The 24,364-nt window shown below is 41.3% G+C and overlaps 1 protein-coding gene across 1 annotated transcript in view; it reads left to right on the top strand.

Annotated features, from left to right (window-relative positions):
• Nucleotides 1–24,364, top strand: part of mypn (myopalladin) — a 105,134-nt gene that overhangs the window by 29,512 nt on the left and 51,258 nt on the right. The window contains exons 3-6 of the mRNA XM_055647172.1: nt 12,542–12,717; nt 15,229–15,280; nt 16,877–17,003; nt 18,307–18,378. Coding sequence (XP_055503147.1) covers nt 12,542–12,717; nt 15,229–15,280; nt 16,877–17,003; nt 18,307–18,378 — 427 coding nt within the window. The remainder of the gene's footprint in view (nt 1–12,541; nt 12,718–15,228; nt 15,281–16,876; nt 17,004–18,306; nt 18,379–24,364) is intronic.

Raw genomic sequence — 24,364 nt, 5'->3', positions numbered from 1 at the left:
ATCATGTAGTTTGTTTCTGTAGCTTAAATAAGCCAAAGTTTTATTTTGAAGAGTGCATTAAAAAGTTACTTTAAACTGTCTTTCAAATTAGTCTTAATGTGGAATCAAATTATGGAGTCAAAATAGTTCAATTAAATGCACATAACATAACTATTTTAAAACCGACTGCAAGTTAGAAAAAATTGAGCAAACCATGACATATGCCCAGGATATATTGTTACTGTAACTGCTCATTGTGGAATTATTAGAAAATAGTGATTATTGCTGATTTTCTTTGTGACCTGTGAGTTGGTGGACATTTTCTAATGTTCTCTTGACTCTGGATCAGTTTCTGTGGACTGGAGGGTAACTCCACTTTTTAAGAAAGGAGGGAGAGAGAAAACGGGGAATTATAGACCAGTTACCCTTCCATGGGTAGTGGGGAAGATGCTGGAGTCGATTATTAAAGATGTTATAACAGCGCATTTGGAAAGCAGTGACAGGATTGATCAAAGTCAGCATGGATTTATGAAGGGGGAATCATGCTTGAGTAATCTTCTGGAATTTTTTGAGGATGTAACAAATGGATAAGGGAGAGCCAGTGGATGTGGTGTATCTGGACTTTCAAAAAGCATTTGACAAGGTCCCACACAAGCAATTATTGTGCAAATTTAGAGCACAGGGTATTTGGAGTAGGGTATTGACATGGATAGAGAACTGGTTGGCAGACAGGAAGCAAAGAGTAGGAATTAACGGGTCCTTTTCAGAATGGCAGGCAGTGACTAGTGGGGTGTCGCAAGGCTCGGTGCTGGGACCCTAGTTATTTACAATATATATTAACGATATAGACGAGGGATTGAAATGTGACATCTCCATGTTTACGGATGACAGAAAGCTGGGTGGCAGTGTGAGCTGCGATGAGGATGGTGCAGGGTAACTTGGATAGGTTGGGTGAATGGGAAGATGCATGGCAGATGCAGTATAAAGTGGATACATGTGAGGTTATCCACTTTGGTGCCAAGAACAGGAAGGCAGGTTATTATCTGAATGGTGTCAGATTAGGAAAAGGGAGGTGTAACGAGACCTGGGTGTGCTTGTAAGTAAGCATGCAGGTACAGCAGGCAGTGAAGAAAGCTAATGGCATGTTAGCCTTCATTGCGAGAGGATTTGAGTTTAGGAGTAAGGAGGTCCTACTGCAGTTGTACAGGGCCCTGGTGAGACCGCACCTGGAGTATTGTGTATAATTTTAGTTTCCTAATTTGAGGAGGGACATTATTGGTATTGAGGGAGTGCAGCGTAGGTTCACCAGGTTAATTCCCGGGAGGGCGGGACTGACCTATGATGAAAGAATGGGTCGACTGGGCTTGAATTCACTGCAATTTAGAAGAATGAGAGGAGATCTTATCGAAACATATAAAATTCTTAAATGATTGGACAGGCTAGTTGCAAGAAAAATGTTCCCGATGTTGGTGCAGTCCAGAGCCAGGGGTCACAGTTTAAGAATAAAGGGTATGCCATTTAGGACTGAGATAAGGAAAAACTTCTTCACCCAGAGTGTTGTGAATTTGTGGAATTCTTGGCTGCATAAGGCAGTGGGGGCCAATTTACTGGATGTTTTCCAGAGGGAGATTTAGCTCTTGGGGCTAAAGGAATCAAGGGAAATGGGGAAAAAGCACAAACGGGGTAACTGATTTTAGATGATTAGCCATGATCATATTTAATGGCGGTGCTGGCTCGAAGGGCCGAATGGCCTACTTCTGCACCTATTTTTCCGTTTCTATGTTTCTAAGAAGGCTATTCTACTTAATTTAAAACATACTTAATTGTTTTGACAACCAAGAAGGCTGTACTAATGTAACTTCTAAATGTTATAGAAGTTTAAATGTAATTTTTAAAACGCGATTTAAAATCGGATTTCAGGAGAAAATCAGGAGAAGGTGGTGGAGGTAGGAACAGTAACAACATTTAAGAGGCATCTCGAGAGAGACTTCATTCAGAAGGGCATAAAGGGATGTGGAATTAATGTAGACAAGTAAGATTGTTTATGATAGTTGCTGTGGGCTTAGTGGACCGAAGGGTCTGTTTCTATACCGTATGGCTCTTTTGTGTTATGTTAATAAAAGTTGGCCGAATACTAAATCTTCCATGAATTAATGCCTTTGATGGAAGGATAAAATAAAACTATTATCTTCTTTTGGTTCCCAATCATACTGACTCGGGGAAGATTTAATATTTTTCATTTCTCTTTTCAGATTTCATCCAGGCAATAAATTCTATATTATAGCTTTATACATGATAAATTGTTTATTTGTTTAATATATAATGATAGCCAAGCTTCAATTAGTAGAGCATTGCTTTTGAATCGGAGCCTTGTGCACACAAGCCCCTCTATGGAGACGCAGTACAGAAATTTAGGCAGATTCTTCATAGCTGTAATTTGAATGAAACATTAATTTTCTGCTTTTCACCTTTCCTATATTTATAAGAGAGTAAACCTAAAAGAAGAATTCTTTATATGGGAGCTAATGAATGATTCTACAACTTAAGCACTTCCTTTGTATTGTGTAATTTAGTTTAGTTTAGAAATACAGCATGGAAACAGGCCTTTCGGTCCACCGAGTTTGCACCAACCAATGATCATCCGCACACTAGATCTATCCTATACACTGGGGAAAATTTACAAAAGCCAATTAACTTACAAACCAGCCCATCTTTGGAATGTGTGAAGCAACCGGAGCACCCAGAGAAAACCAACACGGTCACTGGGAGAACGTACAAACTCCATACAGACAGCGCCCATAGTCAGGATCAAACCCGAGTCTTTGGCGCTTACCAATTCCACTGACCCGTTGAGTTACTCCAGCTTTTTAAGTCCATCTTTGGTTTAAACCAGCATAAGCAGTTTCTTCCGACAAATTACATTCTAACTTCTATATGTTGGTGGGGAGCAGGGTATAATTGGGGAATGCAAACAGAGCAAAGACAATTATAGTAGGCATTGAGGAGAAAGGTCAAGAGAGCAATGGCTATTCTATGTTTAGGAGGCAAAACAAGTTTCTGTGATTTCAGGCTGGTATGTTGCTTTGCTGGTGGCAAGGTCACTGAGCAGCTGCAAAACCTTCTGCAGCGGTTGAGTGAATAGCCAGAAGTCGTGGTCTGTATCGGCACTGATGGCTTAATTAGCAAAAAGGTGGAGCACTGTAAGATTTTAAGGAGATGGGAAAGACATTAAGAAGCAGGGCCTGGTGCTTAATGTCAATGAATATAGAACTGGGAGGCTAGGCTGACTGGAACACCAAAAATATCTCCGGATGCTGAAATTGAAACAAATTGTTGGAAATCTTCACATCAGGTGATATAGATAAATGTGGTGAATCTTTCAGAACTAAGAATAATTAGAAATCAAATGTATTTTATGTTGTAGTAAAAGATAACCAGTGAAGCTTCTTCAATAAGGCAGAGGAGCTGAAGCCATAAGCTGATGTGGAAGTTTGAGATTGTGCATTGTTAAAAAATTATTTAAAGAGAAGAATTTTCATTGATATAGGTTTTTTGATGAGATTGAGTAACAGAAAAATTGGATGGCAATATTGTTTAAAGAAGAAAACATTTGATAATGTCACAAGGGTAATTAAATGCTGCCTTTTGGATTGAACTGCAGCAGGAAAAGTAAGGCTAGAAATATCGTTGGGAGTGTACTATAAACCTCCAAATAGTCCAAGGCCATTAGAAGAATATATTTAGAGTCACACAGCATGGAAACAGGCCCTTCAGCCCAAACATCCATGTTGAACTAAGATCTAAGTTAGTCCCACTTTTGGCCCATATCCCTCCAAATCTTTCTTATCCATGTCCATTATTTCTAACAGGCAATCTCTTGCTACCGTGAGCTGTGCATCTTTGCTGTGATTGTTTTAGTGGAGTGTAGGGGTTTACACCAAGTTCTCACCATGGCAACAGCACAGCCTGAATGGACGTCGTATTTTATAATACAGTGAAACTTATCTGTGTGTATTCAAACTTAAGGATCAAGAGCATTGGAACAAATGAGCATTCTGCATGGTACTATAAAGTGGGGCACCAGCACGGTGCATTTAATATAATTCACATGGGTTTTAGAATTGGGTCCCATGGAGTCTACTTTGCCATTCAATCGCAAAGTGATCTATTTGCCCTCTCAATCCCATTCCACTGCCTTCTCCCCATAACCTCTGACGCCATTACTAATCAAGAACCTATCAATCTCTGCTTTAAAAATACCCAATGTACTCTACAGCTAGTGTGTGGCGATAAATTCCATAGATTCTGGCTAATGAAATTCCTCCATCTCCATTCTAAAGGTATTTCTTTTCATTCTGAAGCTGTGCCCTCTGATTGTAGACCCTCCCACTACTGGAAACATCCTTTCCATGTCCACTCTATCTGGACTTTTCAGTAGTTTTGGCAGGAGTTTTAAAACTTGCAGGCACTTATGCTGAGAGTTGCTAGTAGTTCCATGTGGGGAAGCCAGTAAGATCCAGGTCACAATATGTAACCCAAACCTGAATACAGATACAATTCAACAGATGTTAAAAGGGTAAAAGTTAAACAACATGAAAACATGCAAATAGTTGCCAGGGCAAGAACTATCTAAGCTGTTTTCTGGTCATTCTTTCTATTTCCAGTGGATGTTGAGGGCAAGCCTGATTTTAAATAAAAATTAAAATGACTCCTCCTTCCAGAGAATGCTGGTCCAGTCCAGCTTCGTACAGTGCCTGCACAAGAGCCACCTTAGTCACCTATTGAATGAGTAGCCAATGGAAATATGACTGAATACTTGCCACTAAAATTGCTAACAATGCTCATGTGTGATATACCCATGTTTAAGAAGCTGGGCCTAGTGCTTAGTGCCAATGAATATAGAACTGGGAGGCTAGGCCGACTGGAACACCGTTAGTACTTCACAGTTTTCCCAGCTAATATCTGCAAAGGATGAGATGCTGAAGATTGGAGATGATTTGTTGTCTCTGGCCATCAGAAACTAAGTGATAAGGGCCTTGCTGCTATATGGCAATACGATGTGATGTCATCAATTAATTCATAATACACCAGTCAATCGTCACTTGAGCATTGGGTAACATTTGATTATATGAGTCAATTGCAGCATACCTCTTACTGTTGTAACTTGTGAAATATGCCATTCGGAGACAGTTGATATAAAAAACATTATTCATGATGAGAAATAGATATTCTCTTGAAGGCCCTCTCAGTAGAATCTCCCAAACTCATAGCACATCTAGTTTTAAAGCTCGTAAGATCAAAAATAACAAGTGATTCATTACAATTTTAATACAGGTAGCTGCAATGATGTTACTTACATTGATATTCTGAATCTGACAAAAGTTTGCATTGTGTTACACATTTACAGTACAATGTGAGTGCACTGTAGCTGACAAGGCACATCTGACACTGTAGCTGACAAGACAAATTTCCTCAGTCTGCTCAGGAAGTAGAAGCGTCGGGGTGCTTTTTTGGTTGTCGCATTTATGTGGTTGGTCCACGACAGATCATTGATAAAAGAAACGGCATGAATCAGTGCTGTAACTGACAAACTGCTAGTCCATATCAATGGACGAGTGCTATTGTGATCTACCAACAGCAAAGATGCTACAGGCTGTAAGGGAATCCTGACCTTGTAGAGAATGCCATTTACCAGGAATACGTTGCATGGAAACACCGAGTGGGCTTCCATTTTGCCATGAGACATGGTCAACGGGGCTGCCCGAAAGTAAGTCTAAACCACAGGGGACTATGACCCCCACCCCTCCTCCCTACCATCCCATGTATGGTCTCTCGAGATTAAGGTAGAAGATTTAAGGGCAAGACTGCTTTACCAAATGGAGATGAGGGAATGCTGTATGCTCTGTTTCACAGAGACATGGCTTGCCTCCAGCTTCCAGACTTGACCAAGCAGTTTGAAAGCTTCTCCATTCATCGCATGGACCGAAAGGAGATTTGGGGGAAAAGGAGAGGTGGAGGCGTCTGCCTCATGGTGAACTCTTCATGGTGCTCAGGCTTCTCGGTCCTGGACAACTTCCACCCTCCACACCAAGATCACCTGGCAGTGAATTGCCATCCCTGCTACCTCCCGAAGGAAATTCCCTCCATCGTCAAGGCCATGGTCTACATCCAACCCAAGGCAGATGTTTGTCTAATACCGGAGGAGCTGCACGTCATGGTCAACAAACACCAGATGGCACACCCCAACGTGTTTTCTATCATAGTCGGGGATTTCAACAAGACCAGTTTGAAGAAGTCATTTCCAAACTACCACCAGCACATGTCCTGCAGCACCCCATCAAACACCCTCGACCACCGTTATTCCCACCATCAAAGATGCCTATTGCTCCATCCCTCACCCTCACATTGGGAAATCAGACCACGTGGCTGTGCACCTACCTCCTCTGTATAGGTTGCGACTGAAGAGTGCGGTTCCAGCGGTGAGGACTACACAGAGCTGGTCAGGCTTGGCAAAGGAACGACTCGGGGATTGCTTGGAGTCAATCGACTGGGTGATGTTCAAGCACTTGGTAATGGACATGAACGAATATGCCATGGTTGTTACTGACTTCAGAAAGAAATATGCGGAGGAGTGTGCTCATACCAAAACCAATTGAGTGTTCTCCAACCAGAAGCCTTGGATGAACCAGGAGGTTGGCAATCTTTTGAGGACCAGATCTCAGGCATTCAAGACTGACAATGCAGATTCATACAGATGGCTCCAGTACAAACTTGATAAGGCCATCAAAAAGGCCAAGAGACACTTCCGTTTTAAATTGCGCATTAGACTGATGTTCAGCAACTGTGGTAGGGAATGCATGCCATCATTTTTTATAAGACAAAACTCAGCGAGGCATCGATTCCGAATAAGTTCAATGTGAGTTATACACGCTTTGAAAGGGAGAACACTGATGTCTGTGCTAGCTCTCTCTGCAGGCAGCTGTCCCATTTTTCCCCACCTCCTGTATCCTTCCCATAGCCTAACATTTTTCTCTTCTAGTGTTCGTTAAATTATTTGCCACGTACATTCAATCAGATTCCGCCGTCTTTTTGGGCATTAATTTCCAAATCTCTTGTTTGCCACTCTTCTGTAATTGGAAACCGTTTCTCGATATTTCATTTATTATAAATGATAATAATTTTAAATGCCTATTAAAGATTGTAAAATGTGAATCATTAAATCACAGAATAGGTGAGTGAGAATGGTGGCCTGTAGAGAAATATGGATATGCCTGCAAGATAAATGGGAATGATGAAAGATCTGATGGATAAAACTCGAGTTGGCAGTGTGAAGGGAGAAGCTGTAACTGAGTATACAGCTGCACACTCCTTTCCGAATCTGGATCGATTATTCAAATGAATGAATGATACTTTATGGTCACATATACCTCGGGGAACAATGTCCCGTGAAAAGCGCTGTTTTGCATACAACCTAGGCAGTACACAAGTGTTGCCACATTTTGATGCCCACAAAGTTACAAAAGTACCGAACAGTTTTTGCTCACTGCTGGCCCACTCCCCCCCCCCTTCAGCCTGTGCCCCCTTTGTTCTCAGTGCTCCCCCCCCCCCACCCCCCTCCCCCCACACCAGGTCCCCCTTTGTTCTCAGCAGACCCTGAACTAGATTCATTTGTGTCAAAAACTCCTGCTGATCACTTTCATTGATGGCTTATTTGCAACTGCATTCTTCTCCACCCACTAAAGTGTAGGACTCCTCGCTCTACCACGTGCTTGCTATTGGCTCCAGTACATCTAATTATTGGAATAACTAGAACATTGCCCAAACTGGGACAATGATCTAACCGAGAAATTGGCTGAGTGGCAAGGCACGGAACGGGGTTTACAAAAAATAGGTTATCAACAGCTGACTAGAATCATCCTGTGAAAATAACCAAATGTACTAAAGTATAAAGAGATAATGAGTTATTGGCCTGATAAGCTGTGATCTGATTGAATGCAAGACCAGTGTCAAGTATCAGATTTGGCTATAAAGTACTAAATATATATATATGGTCCCTAGCTGCCAACATATTTCTACAAAGACACAAAGTGCTATAGTAACTCAACAGGTCAGGCAGCATCTCTGCAGAACATGGGTAGGCAATGCTTTCAGGGCCTGTCCCACTTAGGCAACTTTTTAGGCGAGTGCAGGAGACTCTGCGCTCGCCACATGATCGCCACATGGTCGCCACATGTTCGCTGGTGGTCTCTGGTGAATCTCCTTCATGTCCGTGTGGAGTTCCGCATTCTGGGAACTAGTCACGGCATCAGTATGGTCCCCACAAATTGTTCAACATGTTGAAAAATTTTCTGTGACCATAAATTGGTCTCCATGGAGAAAATCAATGCTTTTGTAGTCGTAGGTGCAGTTGTAATGTGGTCGCCATGTAGTTGTAGGTAATCGAGCTCGTCGTAGACAGTTTTAGTTAATCGCCTTTGTTAACTGGGCATTTTCATTGGCTCATTGGGGGGAAAAAACATAAGAACGAGTTTTCAGAACCAGGGAGAACCGACCGGTAATGTTAAATGCCCACCAAACTTCACAGCTGGGTATCTCTGGCTTATTAAAAGTTGTCTGGCTTCTTAAAAATGTCTCCACTTCTTCTCACCCCCCTTCTTACCTACTTTTTCTCCCCCCTTTTCTCCCCGCCCCCCCCTTAGAAACATAGAAATTAGGTGGAGTGGCAGGCGTAGGCCATTCGGCCCTTTGAGCCTGCACCACGTTTCAATATGATCATGTCTGAGCATCCAACTCAGTATCCCGTACCTGCCTTCTCGCCATACCCTCTGATCCCCTTAGCCACAAGGGCCACATCTAACTCCCTCTTAAATATAGCCAATGAACTGGCATCAACTACCCTCTGTGGCAGAGAGTTCCAGAGATTCACCACTCTCTGTGTGAAAAAAGTTCTTCTCATCTAGTTTTAAAGGATTTCCCCCTTATCCTTAAGCTGTGACCCCTTGTCCTGGACTTCCCCAACATCGGGAACAATCTTCCTGCATCTAGCCTGTCCAACCCCCTTAAGAATTTTGTAAGTTTCTATAAGATCCCCTCTCAATCTCCTAAATTCTAGAGAGTATAAACCAAGTCTATCCAGTCTTTCTTCATAAGACAGTCCTGACATCCCAGGAATCAGTCTAGTGAACTGGCTCTGCACTCCCTCTATGGCAATAATGTCCTTCCTCAGATTTGGAGACCAAAACTGTACGCAATACTCCAGGTGTGGTCTCACCAAGACCCTGTACAACTGCAGTAGAACCTCCCTGCTCCTATACTCAAATCCTTTTGCAATGAAAGTTAACATACCATTCGCTTTCTTTACTGCCTGCTGCACCTGCATGCCTACCTTCAATGACTGGTGTACCATGACACCCAGGTCTCGCTGCATCTCCCCCTTTCCCAATCGGCCACCTCCCCCTTCTCCCTCTCCCTCTCCCCCCTCTTTTAAAGGACTTACTGTACACTGTGCCGTCTTAACCTTCCTGTTCATCATGGTGTGTGTCTGTATCACCTTGGCTTTGCACCGTGTGAATTTGAGACAGCGCTCCCCCGCTTTCTTTGGCCCCCGCCTTTGCGATTTGTGAGTGTGTGTGTGTGTGTGTTCCACTCTTGACACTCGCCGTTCCAGTTCCCAGTTTTTTAGCGAGTGCCGCCGCAAACTTGACAGTCGCCGGCAGTCCGCTGAAAAATCGCCCGTGGGACAGGCCCTTTAGGTTGGGTCCCTTCCTCAGTCTGATTTGTGTTGTGCCACATCGTCTGGTAGTAGTTCCCTTAGTTTGTTTGTTTTTTGAGGTGCAATAATCCTGTTAAGTAAGCATGCACAGAGGGAATTGTACATTAAGATATGATTCACAGTTAAATCAATGATAGGCTCATCTATTTTTGTTAATTTCAACAAACTATTGATACTAAACACCTAAATAGATTCTCACATCATTCTTAAAAAAAGAAATTTCAGATTGGTCTGCAATGATTGATTTTTAACTGTATTTATCTTGGATATTACACCCATCTGCCATTTTAGTCTGACTTTAATTTTCTCCTTTACACTCCTATTGCAAATAATCACCTGATACACATTTGAATTAATTAAGTAACTTTCCTATAAATGTGTTGCTGTGTTCAGACAAGTTGGAAAGACAATCTTACGAGAGCAGAAATCTGTCGTGTGAAGGGACATTCTATTCTTGCTGGCAGAAATAGGGACAGTTAAAGAAATGCCAGACAAAAAAAAAATGTTATTTTACAACTGCAGCCCAAAAATTGAAATACAAACGGAGATAATGGGACACTGACGGCCTCAAACGTAAATTGCCGGAAGAGGCCTGGGGTAAGGATGTTACAAAGAAGATAATAATGCACAGGATGTGTAGGAAGGAACTGCAGATGCTGGTTTAAATCAAAGATAGACACAAAATGCTGGAGTAACTCAGCGGGACAGGCAGCATCTCTGGAGAGAAGGAAATGGGTGATGTGTCGGGTCGTGAGTGGGAGGTACATAGGTGTGGAAGTGTGTATGTAAGTAAATGTAAGATGTGAAAACGTGACAAAGGGTATTGTGATCAAAGAAAGTGTAGAATAGTTGGGAGAAGGTAACAACAAAGCAAACAGAGATAAAACTGGGTCGGAGACAGTAAGACTGGTTGGAGAACTGGGAAGGGAAGGGGATAGAGAGAGAGGAAAAGCAAGGGTTACTTGAAGTTGGAGATGTCAATGTTCATTCCGCTGCGGTGTAAGCTGCCTAAGCTAAATAGGAGTTGCTGTTCCTTCAATTTGCATTGGCCCTCACTCTGGCAACGGAGGAGGACAAGGACAGAAAGGTCAGTGTGGGAATATGAGTGTTTTGCAACCGGGAGATCAGGTAGGCTTTGGCGGACTTGTGCGGAGGTGTTCAGTGAAGCCTGCGCTTGGTCTTGCCGATATACAGGAATCCATACCTGGAACAGCGGATACAATAGATGAGGTTGGAGGAGGTGCAAGTTAACCTCTGCCTTGCCTGAAAAGACATTTGGGGTCCTTGGATGGAGTCGAGGGGGAGAAGTTTAGGGACCGATGTTGCATCTCTTGCGGTTGCAGGGGAAAGTGCTTGGGGAGGGGGTTCTCCAATATTTTCGCCATACAGCACATAATCCGCCGACATTTTCGCCATCTCCAACGGGATCCCGCCACTAGCCACATTTTCCCATCTCCACCCCTTTCCGCAGAGACTGTTCCCTCCGCAACTCCCTGGTCAACTCGGCCCTTCCCACCCAAATCACCCCCTTCCCACGTACTTTCTTTGACCCACCTCCCCGGGTACCTTTGGCCCACCGAGTCCACACCAACCAGCGATCACCCATACACTAGTTTTATCCTACACTCGGGACAATTTACAGAAGCTCATTAACCCACAAACCTGCACGTCTTTGGAATGTGGAGGAAACTGGAGCACCCAGAGAAAACCCATGCGATCACAGAGAGAACTTACAAACTCCGTACAAAAAGCACCTATAGTCAGGATCGTACCCAGGTCTCTGGTGCTGTAAGGCAGCAGCTGTACCACTGCATCATTGTTCCATCCACCACTGACTTTGTCAGAAAATATCAATGATAACCCACTACCACCAGACTATCCATGAGTCTGCGTGGACTTTGCAATATTCTCCCTGTGACTGCGTGGGTTTTTTCCAGGTGCTCTGGGTTTCTTCCACATCCCAAATACATGTGGGTTTGTAGGTTAATTGTGTGTAAGGACTAGATGCAAAAGTGAACTAGGGTGGTTCACTTTTGCATGAAGCTGAACGCTGCAACTAAGACAAGCTGTCACCCTCTCCTAATTAAATTGCAAAGCCAGCAGAAGCTCTAACCCTTGCTGTTAGTACACTAACAAGATGTTTATGTTCATTTTCCCATAACAAGCGAGATAACAAGCACAACTTCATGATTGTCTCCTCTATAATAAACCATTAAACGGCTGTTCAGACACTCTCGGCTTTCACCCTTGCTCTATAAGATTATAATGTGCATCATTAGTAATAAAAACACGATGCTTGATCTGCAGAAAAATACCCTTCTCATATAACCATATATGGCTAACCCTTCCTCTGTCAGAAGAAGCTGTCAATCTTAAGAAGCAAGAGGCTGTACTATGCTCTGTCTATAAGGTATTGCAGAATCACTGATTATTGGAGTATAAATACATGTACTTAATCACTGCCCCTTTGCGTGGGGATCAGCGCTCTGTATAGTCTGTATCTACATACTTATAGAGTTCTTACCATATCCGCCTGGCGAAATCAAGATTACTGCTTGATTACAGATTTTATTTATATATTTGTCTGTTTAAGAATATTTGAACCACAACAGATCAACTAAAATCTGACTTGGAAGCATTCAATACCATTTCAGCAAAATTAGAAGAGGAATTTGATAGTGTGAAGTTTATCACATCTAAGGTGCACCATTGAAAGCTAACAATCTGAATTCTTCTATTATCTTATTTTGTGGCTGTTACAACACTATTATTTAATACTTTATCTTGCAGGTGGTACTGTGAAAGAAAGGAACTCAAGAACTCATCTGACATTCAGATTGCCTATGATGGTAATCATTGCTCACTGATCATTTCTGAGGCCTTTGTTGAAGATACAGGACGTTACACTTGCTTGGCTTCAAATATAAATGGATCAGACACAACATCTGCAGAACTTTATATCGAAGGTAAAGAGATGTAGGAAGAATCCTGTAGCTTCTGGTTTCAGTAATGTTGCTCTATTCGTTCAATGGCAATTAACATGGTGATAAACGGTGATAAAATTAAGTTCTAGCAAACAAAGTATGGTCCAAATATTACAACATTTGAACACCTACGTATGTTTCTCTGGTTATAGGAATCCAAAATCTTTTTCCATATTCTTATTTCTAATAACGGTCCTTAGGAAAAAAAAGTGCAGAGAAAAATAATAATAACCTGGTTGTAGTATCCTGAAACACAACTTTAAAGATTCAATTTTTACCTCTTTTCCTTCCTTATCCATTCTTCAACCACACAGCGTCTGAGGATGGGTATCTGACTTGTAACCCGACTCAGATACACCAACATTGGTGTTGTATTCATTAATGTAGTACTCTGTGATAGAAGCTTAGAACAGTATCTATCTATCTAACAGGAGGATTGGGAAGAATTTTATGGACATTTTCAGTTTTTATTTCAATGGTCTTTGAGGTGCATTGCTGAAAACAGATATTGATGGCATCCAAACCTTATGAGAGTTTCCTTATTGCAAAGAAATAACTACATTTTGAAAACATCAATGTACATTAAAGGTAAAAAAAATAGTTGGTTAAAAACTTTATGCAGTGTCGCAGAACCTGTGTATTGCAACATTTTATCGTGATTTTATGTTATTATGTGATCATACCAAAGAAAATGTTCAGATTTTTTTTCACTGTAGCAGATGGAAAACGAGCATAAGGATCAATAATGGGATATACATCTCCTGGTGCCTGCTTCACCATAACTGATCTTTTATCTCAGCACTGCCTTTTTACTATCGACATATTCCTTGAGTTCCTTATTATTCACCAATCAATCATTCCCTGTCTTTAGTACACCTTGCATATGAAACTTCACAGTCCAATGGAGGAGTGAAATTAAAAGATTGACTACAGTTTTAGGGTGAAGAAATCTCTTCTCTCATTTTTGATTGTCTATCTCCCTTATTAAGATTTCCTGATTCAAGATTCCCAGACTGGGGAAGCATCATTCCTGTATCTAACCTATCAAGCCCTGTAAGAACTTTGTATGTTTCAATGTACTCGCCTCTCATTGTTTTAAACCTTCTGCAGCATAGTCTGCTTAATAGAAACATAGAAACATAGAAAATAGGTGCAGGAGTAGGCCATTCAGCCCTTCGAGCCTGCACCGCCATTCAATATGATCATGGCTGAAACTGCCACCTTAACCGCATCCCAGAAATTCCAGAGAAAACAATCCAATTTTGTCAAACCTCCCCTTGCAGCTAATACCCTCTAATCCAAGCAACATTCTGGTAAACCTCTTCTGTGCCTTCTCCAAAGCCTCCACATTCATCCTGGAACGGGGCGACGAGAACTGTACATAATACTCCAAATGCTGCCTCACCAAAATCCTACAAAGCTGAGCTTATATTCAATCAAAGTCAAAGTATCCTTTATTGTCATTCAGACCTTTCGGTCTGAACAAAATGTTGTTGCCTTGCAGTCATACATATAATAAAATAACAAAACACACAATAAACACAAATTTAACATCCCTACAGTGTGTTCACCAGACACCTCCTCACTGTGATGGAAGGCAAAAGTCTTAAAGTCTTTGTCTCTTCCCTCCTTGCTCTCCCGCTGCGCTGAGGCGATCCAGGCCTCCGATGTTGTGACCCCACCGGGTGATGGTAAGTAAGTGCCGCGGCTCAACCGTGCTCCGTGAACGGGCCGGTTCAAACTCCGCGGCCCGGGGTGGTCGAAGCTGCCGAAGCTGCCACCCTCCAGTCCAGCGGACGAAGCTGTTGCGGGAGCTCCAGAAAAACAGGTCACCAACCTGTGGCCTGCGAGCTCCCGACGATGCCATCACTGCTGAAGGGACCCGAAACGTCACCCATTCCTTCTCTCCAGAGATGCTGCCTGTCCCGCTTAGTTACTGCAGCATTTTGTGTTTACCTTCCTTTACCACTCTATCTGCTGGTGTTACTACTGTCAGGGAACGATAGACTTGGACCCAATGATCCCTCTGTACATCAGGGTCTTGTCAGTAACTCTATACCTTCCCCTGACATTCGACCTCCTTTGGACTCCACAGCTCTTCTGAGTGGCACTACAAGTACATAGTATTTGCTTTAATTCCCTGCAATTATCTGCAGGTGACTGAAAACACTACAGTGACTGGCAATCACCCCTCATTACCAATAAGCTGTTTGGAGATGTGTGGTGGAGACAGGCGTTTCAATCGACTCCCTAAAATCAGCCCTGAATATCACTATTAATCATCCATATCGAAATTCCTCTCTGTGCTACTTCACGGTGCTCAGAGGTCTGAAATAATCATTATTCCTTTGTTCTTTTGGAAGTTTGTTGCAGCTTGATCAACTACTCTCTTATTTAATTGCGCAATATTCTGTTTTTTATTAATGAATGGTCCTGCGCTAGGAAATATTTATTCAACACAGATATTTACCCAATTCTTTATCTATTGCACAGGGCTCACTTCATCTGAATCTGAACATGACTCTGCAAAGGAAGAAATAAGCGAGTAAGTACAATAGGAACACAGTCACAATTGACGATTTTCAGTTTCTGACTTATTTTGGTGATCTTCAAATATTTTAGAAACAATGCATCACTGGATCATACAAAGTATATTACAGGAATGTCTTCAAAGAAAATGTAACATTGAGGTACATAAAGGAGATATTAGGATAGTAGATGGCTAAAAGCCTGGTGAATGGAACTCGGTGCAAGTTAGGTGATAAGCAGCTAGTGTCTTCAAGTGTCCCTGGGATTGACCTTCATTTTGGAAGTAGGAGAGCGAAGCTAGCATTGGAATGGTGGTAAAGGTGGTGAAGACATGGTTTTATCAACCGAAGAGTGAAGCTAGAGTGGAGTCGAATGATAATAGATATATTGAAATAGTTGGTTTGAATATTGGCATGAAATTGCGGTCCGACATATATACACCAATATGACACTAAATTGCCCAAAGGTTTGATTTGGCCTCAGACAGAAGATAGGCAATGGAAGGAGATTGTGATAGGGGCTGAAGCCAGTGGTTTTGAAGTCAATTCTCTATTGAATTGGAGCAATCTTTGCTTAACATGTTGAACAAGCAATCCGATGCTTCAGAAACAATGAAGTTAATCTGGATTTTGTCAGCATTTTAGAGGAAACTGATCACTATGTTTTTAGGAAATATTACTGAGGAAATGTTAGACGGCCATGTTGGAAGAGAAGCTGTTTTCAGGGGAAGTGCTGCGTTGAGTGGTAAGTGAGTCTTTGGTTCAAGACACTAGTCTTGTGTTTGACCCATATCCTTCGAAACCAATCCTATTCATGTACCTGTCCAAAATGTTTTTTAAACATTGTGAAAGTACTTGCCTCAACTACTTCTTCTTGCAGCTTGTCTCATATACCCACCACCCTTTGTGTAAAAAAAACTTGCCTCTCAGATTCCTATTAAATCTTTCCCCATTCATACTGTAAACTTGTGTCTGTAGCAAGTAAGAATTTCATTGTTCTATCTGGGACATATGACAATAAAAACACTCTTAACTTGACTATGTCCTCTAGTTCGTATTTCCCCTACTTTGGGTAAAAGGCTCTGTGCATTTACTCTATCTATTCTTCTCATGATCTTATACTTTTACTCATCGACATCTGTGATTCATCCAACAACGATGGTGTCATCGGCAAATTTGAAAAATAAGTTGGAACTGTGTCTAGCTACACAGTCATTAGTATAGAGTGAGTGGAACAGTGAACTGAGCATATAGACTTGGGCTGCTCCGATGTTGATGATTATTGAGGGGGAAATGTTGCTGCCAATTGTTACAAGTTGTGGTCTGTTGATGAGGAAGTCGAGGATCCAGTTGCACGGTGATCAAAACTGAACATAATGCTCCAGATGTGGCCTCACCGATGTCTTGCCTCCAGATGTGGCCTCACCGATGTCTTGTATCCAGATGTAGCCTCACCGACGTCTTGTACCACAGTAACATAAAAAGTGCCATTGAACGGTAGTAATCTAGATCTAAATAATTGAATCGTGAAAGACAACATATTGTATAAGTAAAAAAATATGAAAATCAAAATGGCGGTCTGTCTTGTATTTAACCAATGTTTTAATTTTTAGGGTTCAGGATGACACTCCCATTGCAGTTGTAGATCCATCCCCTCCTCACAATCCTCTAAATACTAATTCAGAACATCATCAGTTACGTTGCCCAGGTGTCCTGTCTGAAGTACAACCAATACAACAGGTATTATTAGATCTGTCTTGTTTTTGGTATTTACTTGGAGTCAATTAGTTCACAGCATGCATCTTGGATTTTTTTCCATCACACCTACTTTGCGATCTTTGACATTTTTTAAACCTCTCATTCAATTTTGATTTAATTTGCTCACAAATGGCACTGAAGAGCCATTTCCCAAATGTTCCTAAATGGAGGGATGGCAATTCTTCCTCGGTTTTATGATTGACATAATGGATTTTTATTATTACTGAATTCATTTTAACTGGGGTTGCACATTTGTGGCAGTATGTGTAAAATTGCCATTGGCAATAATGAAATGAAAAAAAACATGGTATTAAAGCACAACTAAAATAATTGTTGTTTGGCCTGTTGGCATCAGCACACAGTAAAGTGTCTATCCTTTATTGGAATTCAATGGGGTTAATCAATGCATCCATTGCCTTCAGGAATATGCACGCAGCAGAAAAATGAATCCGAGATTGGGCTGCTGCAGGTCTTTTATTTAGTTATTTTGAAATATCCCTGAAATAAGCTCAGGAAGAAAAATCATCTTAGAGCCTGGCTCCATTCAGTAGAAGCATGGATCAATACAGTTTTCCGAATCTATTGGATGGAATGCTGAAGCATGTTAAAAAGGGGAAAGTGCTTGTAATGACCCTGAAATGCTAACAAGTCCACAAAAATAAAATAGTGCTAATTAAGAACAGAATAATGTTGGAAATACTCACACATGAGGTACCTTGGATGCTCTTTCTTTCCTTCTACCCTACTATAGACATTCTGTCTTATTCTCTCTTTCTCCTGTCCCTGCCCCTAATACCCTCCTTCTCTGCATATTAAAATGTATTTTTTTTCTAACTATTTCCACCATTTATAGGAGGTCATCAACCTAATCATGAACCTTTCTTCAGTTTCCATAAATGTGTGATACTGCAGATGCTAGAATCTTGTATAAAGCACAAAGTGCTGGAATAATTCCGCTGGTCAGGCAGCATCTATGGAAGGAATGGATAGACGACATTCCATATCTAAAGAAAGGTCCCAAACCAAAAGGTCGCCTATCCATTCTCTCCAAAGATGCTTGCCTGACCTGCCGAGTTCCTCCAGAACATTGTGTTTTATTCCATAAATGTTTCCGGATCTGCTGAGTACAGGTATTTACAAAATTGGGCTTCATTGTCTTAAACTATCCATTCTGTTCTTGGATACATAGTCTTGGAAATCCAGAGGGAATTCTTTTATTTTTTTTGTTTTGACCTCTGATTGTTCTTTTCCTGACACTAAGTAAAACCATTATTCTATTTCACAGATACAAAGCCCGACAAAATTCCTCCAAGGATTAGATGGGCTTCCCCTTATGGCCGCTCCAGTTTTCATAAAGGTATTGCAGGCTGATAGAAATAGTTTATTGTTTGCAGATGATTACCTAGAAATTCATATGTAGGGTTCAAGAATAACTAGCATGGCACAGAGAAAAAATGTGCTAAAATGGCTTTAAATTTAATCTTAATTTTCTGCACGTTTTTGAGAGTGTCCACACCAATATTTGTGCTGAACATGACGCCAAGTTAAACTGATCTCACTTGCCTAATGTGATCCATATCCCACTATTCCCTGCATTTCCATGGCACTATCTCAAAGCCTCTTAAATGCCACTATCGTATCCATCCTCACTACAGTCCCTGGCACACTACTCTCCATGTAAGAAAACCTGCTCCACACATCCCCATTAAACATTCCCCCTCTCAACTTTTCGCTATGCCCTCTATTGTTGGACAGTTCCACCCTGCAAAAATGGTTCTGACTGTCCACCCTATTTATGCCCGTCATAATTTTATATAGGTCATTAGGCTTACATGTAAAGAATTTGTGTTGGTGTACATTTATTACTGTCGTGTGGACCTACTGTAAATGCGATGAAATGAACAAAATCTTCAATAAAACAACACTTGTTGGAGTTTTGTTTCTACTCGTTTCTCAACTGGTGATCGTAGAACTGTCCGATGTGCTATGACCACTTTCTGCAGTAGAAATATCTGTGATTTCCTTCTGTGTATTCAATATCCTTCAACAACGTAATCCCATTCACATCCATAGCCACTAAAAATCTTGGATACAAACTTAGACCAGTGCATGCATTGTTCTCAAAGTCAAAGTCACCCTCATCTTCAGAGGTTTTCTCCTGAGGCACAGCACAGATTACTGTTTATTGCTGCAGTGCAGAAGTAAAAAAAAGTATTACATCAGCGTGCAGTTCCTTTGTCATTCACAATGGAAGGCTCTCAACAATACAAGTGTTCATGGTGGACATTCATGCCTTTATAGTCATCTGTCCAGCAGTTGTCTACCATGCGGTCCATTGCATAAGGAAGCTATCGCCTGTGTTCATTGCTCTTCACAAGCCTTGTCCCCCACTTGCCCCATGTAGAAACATAGAAAAACATAGAAAATAGGTGCAGGAGCTATCGCCTGTGTTGCACCGCCATTCATATGCTGGCTGATCATCACAGTATCCTTGCCTTCTCTCCCCACCCCGTGATCCCCCACAAGGGCCAATCTAGAATGTGAGTGTACTCAACTACCTTGCCACAGAAACTTCACCACTTGTGTGAAAAAAGTTTTCCTCATCTCGGTCCTAAAAGATTTCCCCTTTATCCTTAAACTGTGACCCCTTGTTCTGGAATGTGAGTGTACTTGTTCTTTACTAATCCTTGCCACTAAACTTCAGTTTGTCCTTTGTAAGTCCCTACAATGGTTACTTCCTGACATCAGAGTCAAGAAATTCAACCATAACGCCTGCTGTTCCTGAAACGATAGCATAACAAGAGGAGCTCACTGAGTTTCTCCAGCATTTTTATCTACCTTTGATTTTTCCAGCATCTGCAGTTCCTCCTTAAACTTACTGATGCCATTATATCTGTTTTCACTGTCAGAGAGATTGCTGGTGATGTTCAATGCTGGGCATATAGTGCAGATAATTTTCTGGGGTAATTTGATTGTTAAACTTGCTGGTGAGAATGCACCAATATGGCTGAAGAATTCTGCAGCAAATTTTGCAATGGAAAATAGGTCAATTTTTCAGGAGGCTTTGTTGGTCAATAGAGCTTCATTATAACTACGACCTTTATAATGCAGCCCTACATCCTATAGGGTTATGAAACTATGACCAGGACAGGCAAATTTGTGCAATAAGTTTCATTGACCTTAAGAGTATGTATATGTGTGAATTTAAGTGATAACGGCTCTTTATTATGAATGCTTTCTGCCATTGCCTGGCTGGGATGCCTGGTATCTGAAAGTGGAAAAGAACCTGAGGAAAGTTGTGGTGAGGAAGTTGTGTATGCACCTGGCATCGACATTTTAATGACCCAAAAGAATGTGGGATGAGGGAAAATCGTGATGTAAGATAAGTAGTTGGAAGAATCCTGTCATTTTCAAAATTGTCAGTACAAGTTTCCTAATATGAGCTAATACATAGTCTGCTCCACAATGCTCAGAGATTCTGGTGTTAACTATCCTTGACTTAGCTGCTCCTGCTGTCTTTAATTGTGTGCAACATTAAAAAGGAAATTAGTCACTCTATGCCACACAGAATGATTTAATGATTTGCCTTTTGTATTCAATACAGTAGTTTTGCAGATTAGGAGATGTGATTTACAACAGTGCTAAATGAGGTGAAACTTTGAGTGTTTGTGACAAAGATTGATTTGTAGAAACTGTTGGCAAATGCAGGGAGGGAATGTGATGCATTCATAGAAACATAGAAAATAGCTGCAGGAGTAGGCCATTTGGCCCTTCAAGCCTGCACCGCCATTCAATATGATCATGGCTGATCATCCAACTCGGCATCCTGTACCTGCCTTCTCTCCATACCCCCTGACCCCTTTAGCCACAAGGGCCACATCTAACTCCCTCTTAAATATAGCTCCCTCTTAAATATATATATTTGTTATGTGATGCTTAGTTATGGGTATATGTTGTTATTCATTCTTTAAGAGGGGGGATGTAGATTAGTGACATGTTATGAGTCATGCATTTGTAGTTACGCCCACTAGCTTGTTAGCATCGCGATCTGCTGCATTCCGTTAGTTTAAAGTGAACTCTTAAGAGGAAAGTTGTATTGCTTGTCACCAATAATAAACTGTATATCCTGACATGGTGTAAAGCCACTGTTATTATAAGGATTACAAATCAACGTAATCCTTATAATAACAGTGGCCTTACACCATGTCAGGATATATAATTTTTTATTGATGACAAGCAATACAACTTCTCTCTTAAGAGTTCACTTTATACTAACGGAATGCAGCAGATTGCGACGCTAACAAGCTAGAGGGCGTAACTTTAAATGCATGACTCCTAACATGAGCCACTAATCTACAAAAGTGTTTGAAAATAATGGTGTAGTTGATAGAATGTAGTATTTGTGGATTGTAGACAATGATCTTGAATCCTTTCATGCCCTTTTTTGAATTTCTTGAAGCACTGGATTCAGGGCTTGGATATAATACTACATGTCATGGCTTGAACAGGGAACCACGTCACGATCCATTCTGGATATAGGACTCTCTCCTGTTTATACTGCCTTCAGAAGTGTGATATATTGAAACTTTTAGGAATTAATTAATCAGTCAGAAAGCTATGAACACTCATGCGCCCTTCAATTATTACCTCTTTGCCAGGGATACCTCTGTGGCTGGTTCCATTAGGTGTGCTGCAGTGGCTTGGGGACAGAGGATCAAAGCAGGGGATCTAAGAGTACCTCTTAGAAATAGGAAAATTGTTCATGTCTCTGGGGCCCAATTCACAAGGGTATTGATGGAACCTCTACAACTCTCTGGGAAGCAAAGTAAGATTTTCTAAGTCAGTTAATGCAAGAGTCTGTGACCTTATGTGGGAGCTTCAACACCAGTCACTATACCTCCTCCCTCTACTCTGCCCAGGGACCCCAACAGTCCTTTCAGGTTAGGCAGAGGTTCACTTGCACCTCGTCCAAACGCATCTACTGAATCCGTTGTTCCAGGTGTGGACTCGGTGTGTTTCGCTGAACATCTTCGCTCAATCCGCCTTGACCTACGTGATCTCCCGGTTGCCAAACACTTTAACTCCCTTCCCCATTCCCATACTGACCTTTCTGTCCTGGGCCTCCTCCATTGTCAGAATGAGGCCAAATGCAAATTTGAGAAACAGCACCTCACATTTCACTTGGTCAACTTACAATCCAGTAGTATGATATTGTTTTATCTAATTACAAGTGACCCTTGCATCTCCTCTCTCTCTGTCCCTCCCCCGCCCTAGGTGTTGTACTAGTTTCACTGTCATTCTGTTGAGTTTCAGTGTCTGCATAACTTGTTATCACCTCGACAACAGCCGATGATGAACCGTTTCCTTGATCATCATTGATTTAGCATATCTTTCATTCATTTGTTCTATATCTATCTATTTCACCATTATATCTCGTTTCCCTCTCCCCTGACTCTCAGTCTGCAGAAGGGTCTCGACCCGAAACCTCACATATTCCGTCTCTCCAGAGATGCTGCCCGACCCGCTGAGTTACTCCCACTTTTTGTGTCTATCTTCGAGTTCCTCCACCAATTTGCCGTTTGCAGTGCCTTGTGTCTTCCTGTTGGGTAGTGAGTTTGAAAGATTCACTGCCTTGTGAGAAGAAATTATGACTCCTCTTTGTCCTAAATTGCTGACTCCTCAAATTAAGGCTATGGCTCGTGTTCCTCAACACATTCTCCAAAGGAAAACGTCTCTACATCTACAGTACATTGTTAAGTCCCTTAAGTATTTTGTGTTTCAGTGGGATCATCTCTCACTCTTCTAAACTCAATGAAGAACAGGTCTAGTGTGTTTAATCCCTTCTCAAAGAACAAACACTTCAAACCTGGAATCAATCCAAAGAACCTTCATTATACCCCTCCTATCACACCACTCCAGTCATAAGGAGACGAGGCCTTTACATGATATTTCAGATGCAATCTCACTAGGACAACATGCACTCTTGCACTTAAATTCTTTTGCAATATCATCTCATATTTCTCATTTATTTATAACATAGTAGGAGTCCATTATCTATTGTGTCACTGCCAACTTGCAAAGCATAAACATCAGTTCCAGTTCTGCACTTATTTACATTTTACCTGTTCTCCCTCTCATACCCACCAAATTCATATGATGCGCTTATCAACCAGGGCAATTTGTCATAACCCATTCAATTATGAGAATTTCTTTGGAATATGAGCAGCAACCAGAGCATCAAATATCATGATGAAACCAAAGTTGCTGGAACTGTGTAGTAGCAGCACTAACTGCTGAGTTTCTAATTTGCAAGTTATATTTGCATGTTATTTTTTTGAGATTCGAGTAGAGAACACTTGATTTGATCGGAACACCATCTCCTTTCCATCTCTCTTTAAAAATTCTCCATGGTTTTAAATATTCTTTTGTAATATGCGGATGTACTTGCATATGTTCATCCGTTCCATTTGTACTGTGTTCACCCATTAGTATATCCATCTATGCTCTTTGCATTCTTGCCACAGCCCACATTCCCACCCAGATTTGCAAATGTAATAATACATAAATACATGACTGATTTTATCGAATGGTGGAGAGTCCTATGTTGCTGTATAGCCTATATAGGTTAACATCTTAACATTTGGACTGGATGCAGCAAAATAATTTGTCATATGGATATTCAAGATCTAAGGTGATGTATCAAAGGATCAGTAGAAATGTTAAGTAAATATTGCAGAAATAGCAAAATTGTTAAAAATGGTAAAAGCTGGAAAAAAATCAGTGTAATATAATTGTATATTTGCATATTTGTCCAACTAGAGATATATAATTTAGAGTCATACAGTGTGGAAACAGGCCCCTCGGCTCAACTTGCACACGCCAACCAACATACCTCATCTATGTGAGTCCCACATGCCCATATCCTTCTCAACCTATCCTATCCATGTACCTGCCAAAATGTATTTTAAACATTGTGATAGTACCTGCCTCAAATACCAACTCTGGCAGCTCTTCCCATATACCCACCATCCTTTGTGTAAAAAACATTACCCTTCAGGTTCCTATTAAATCTTCCTCCACCTCACCTTAAACCTGTGTCCTATTGTTTTTGATTCCCCTACTCGGGGTAAAAGGCAGCATTTACCCTATCTATTGCTCACATTATCTTTTAGAATATCTCAATAAGATCACCCCTCTTCCTCCTGCACTCCAAGGATTAAAATCCTAGCTTTTATATATAAAATCCTATAACTCGAGTCCTAGCAACATCCTCATGTCTTATCTGCACCCTTTCAGCTTAACATCTTTCCTATAACAGGGTGACCACAGCTGAAGATCATACT

This window comes from Leucoraja erinacea, chromosome 15 (genome assembly GCF_028641065.1).
Source record: "Leucoraja erinacea ecotype New England chromosome 15, Leri_hhj_1, whole genome shotgun sequence".
NCBI classification, from domain to species: Eukaryota; Metazoa; Chordata; class Chondrichthyes; order Rajiformes; family Rajidae; genus Leucoraja; species Leucoraja erinaceus.
Note: the sequence above shows the minus strand (reverse complement) of the source record. Positions and strands in the feature narration are given on the sequence as shown.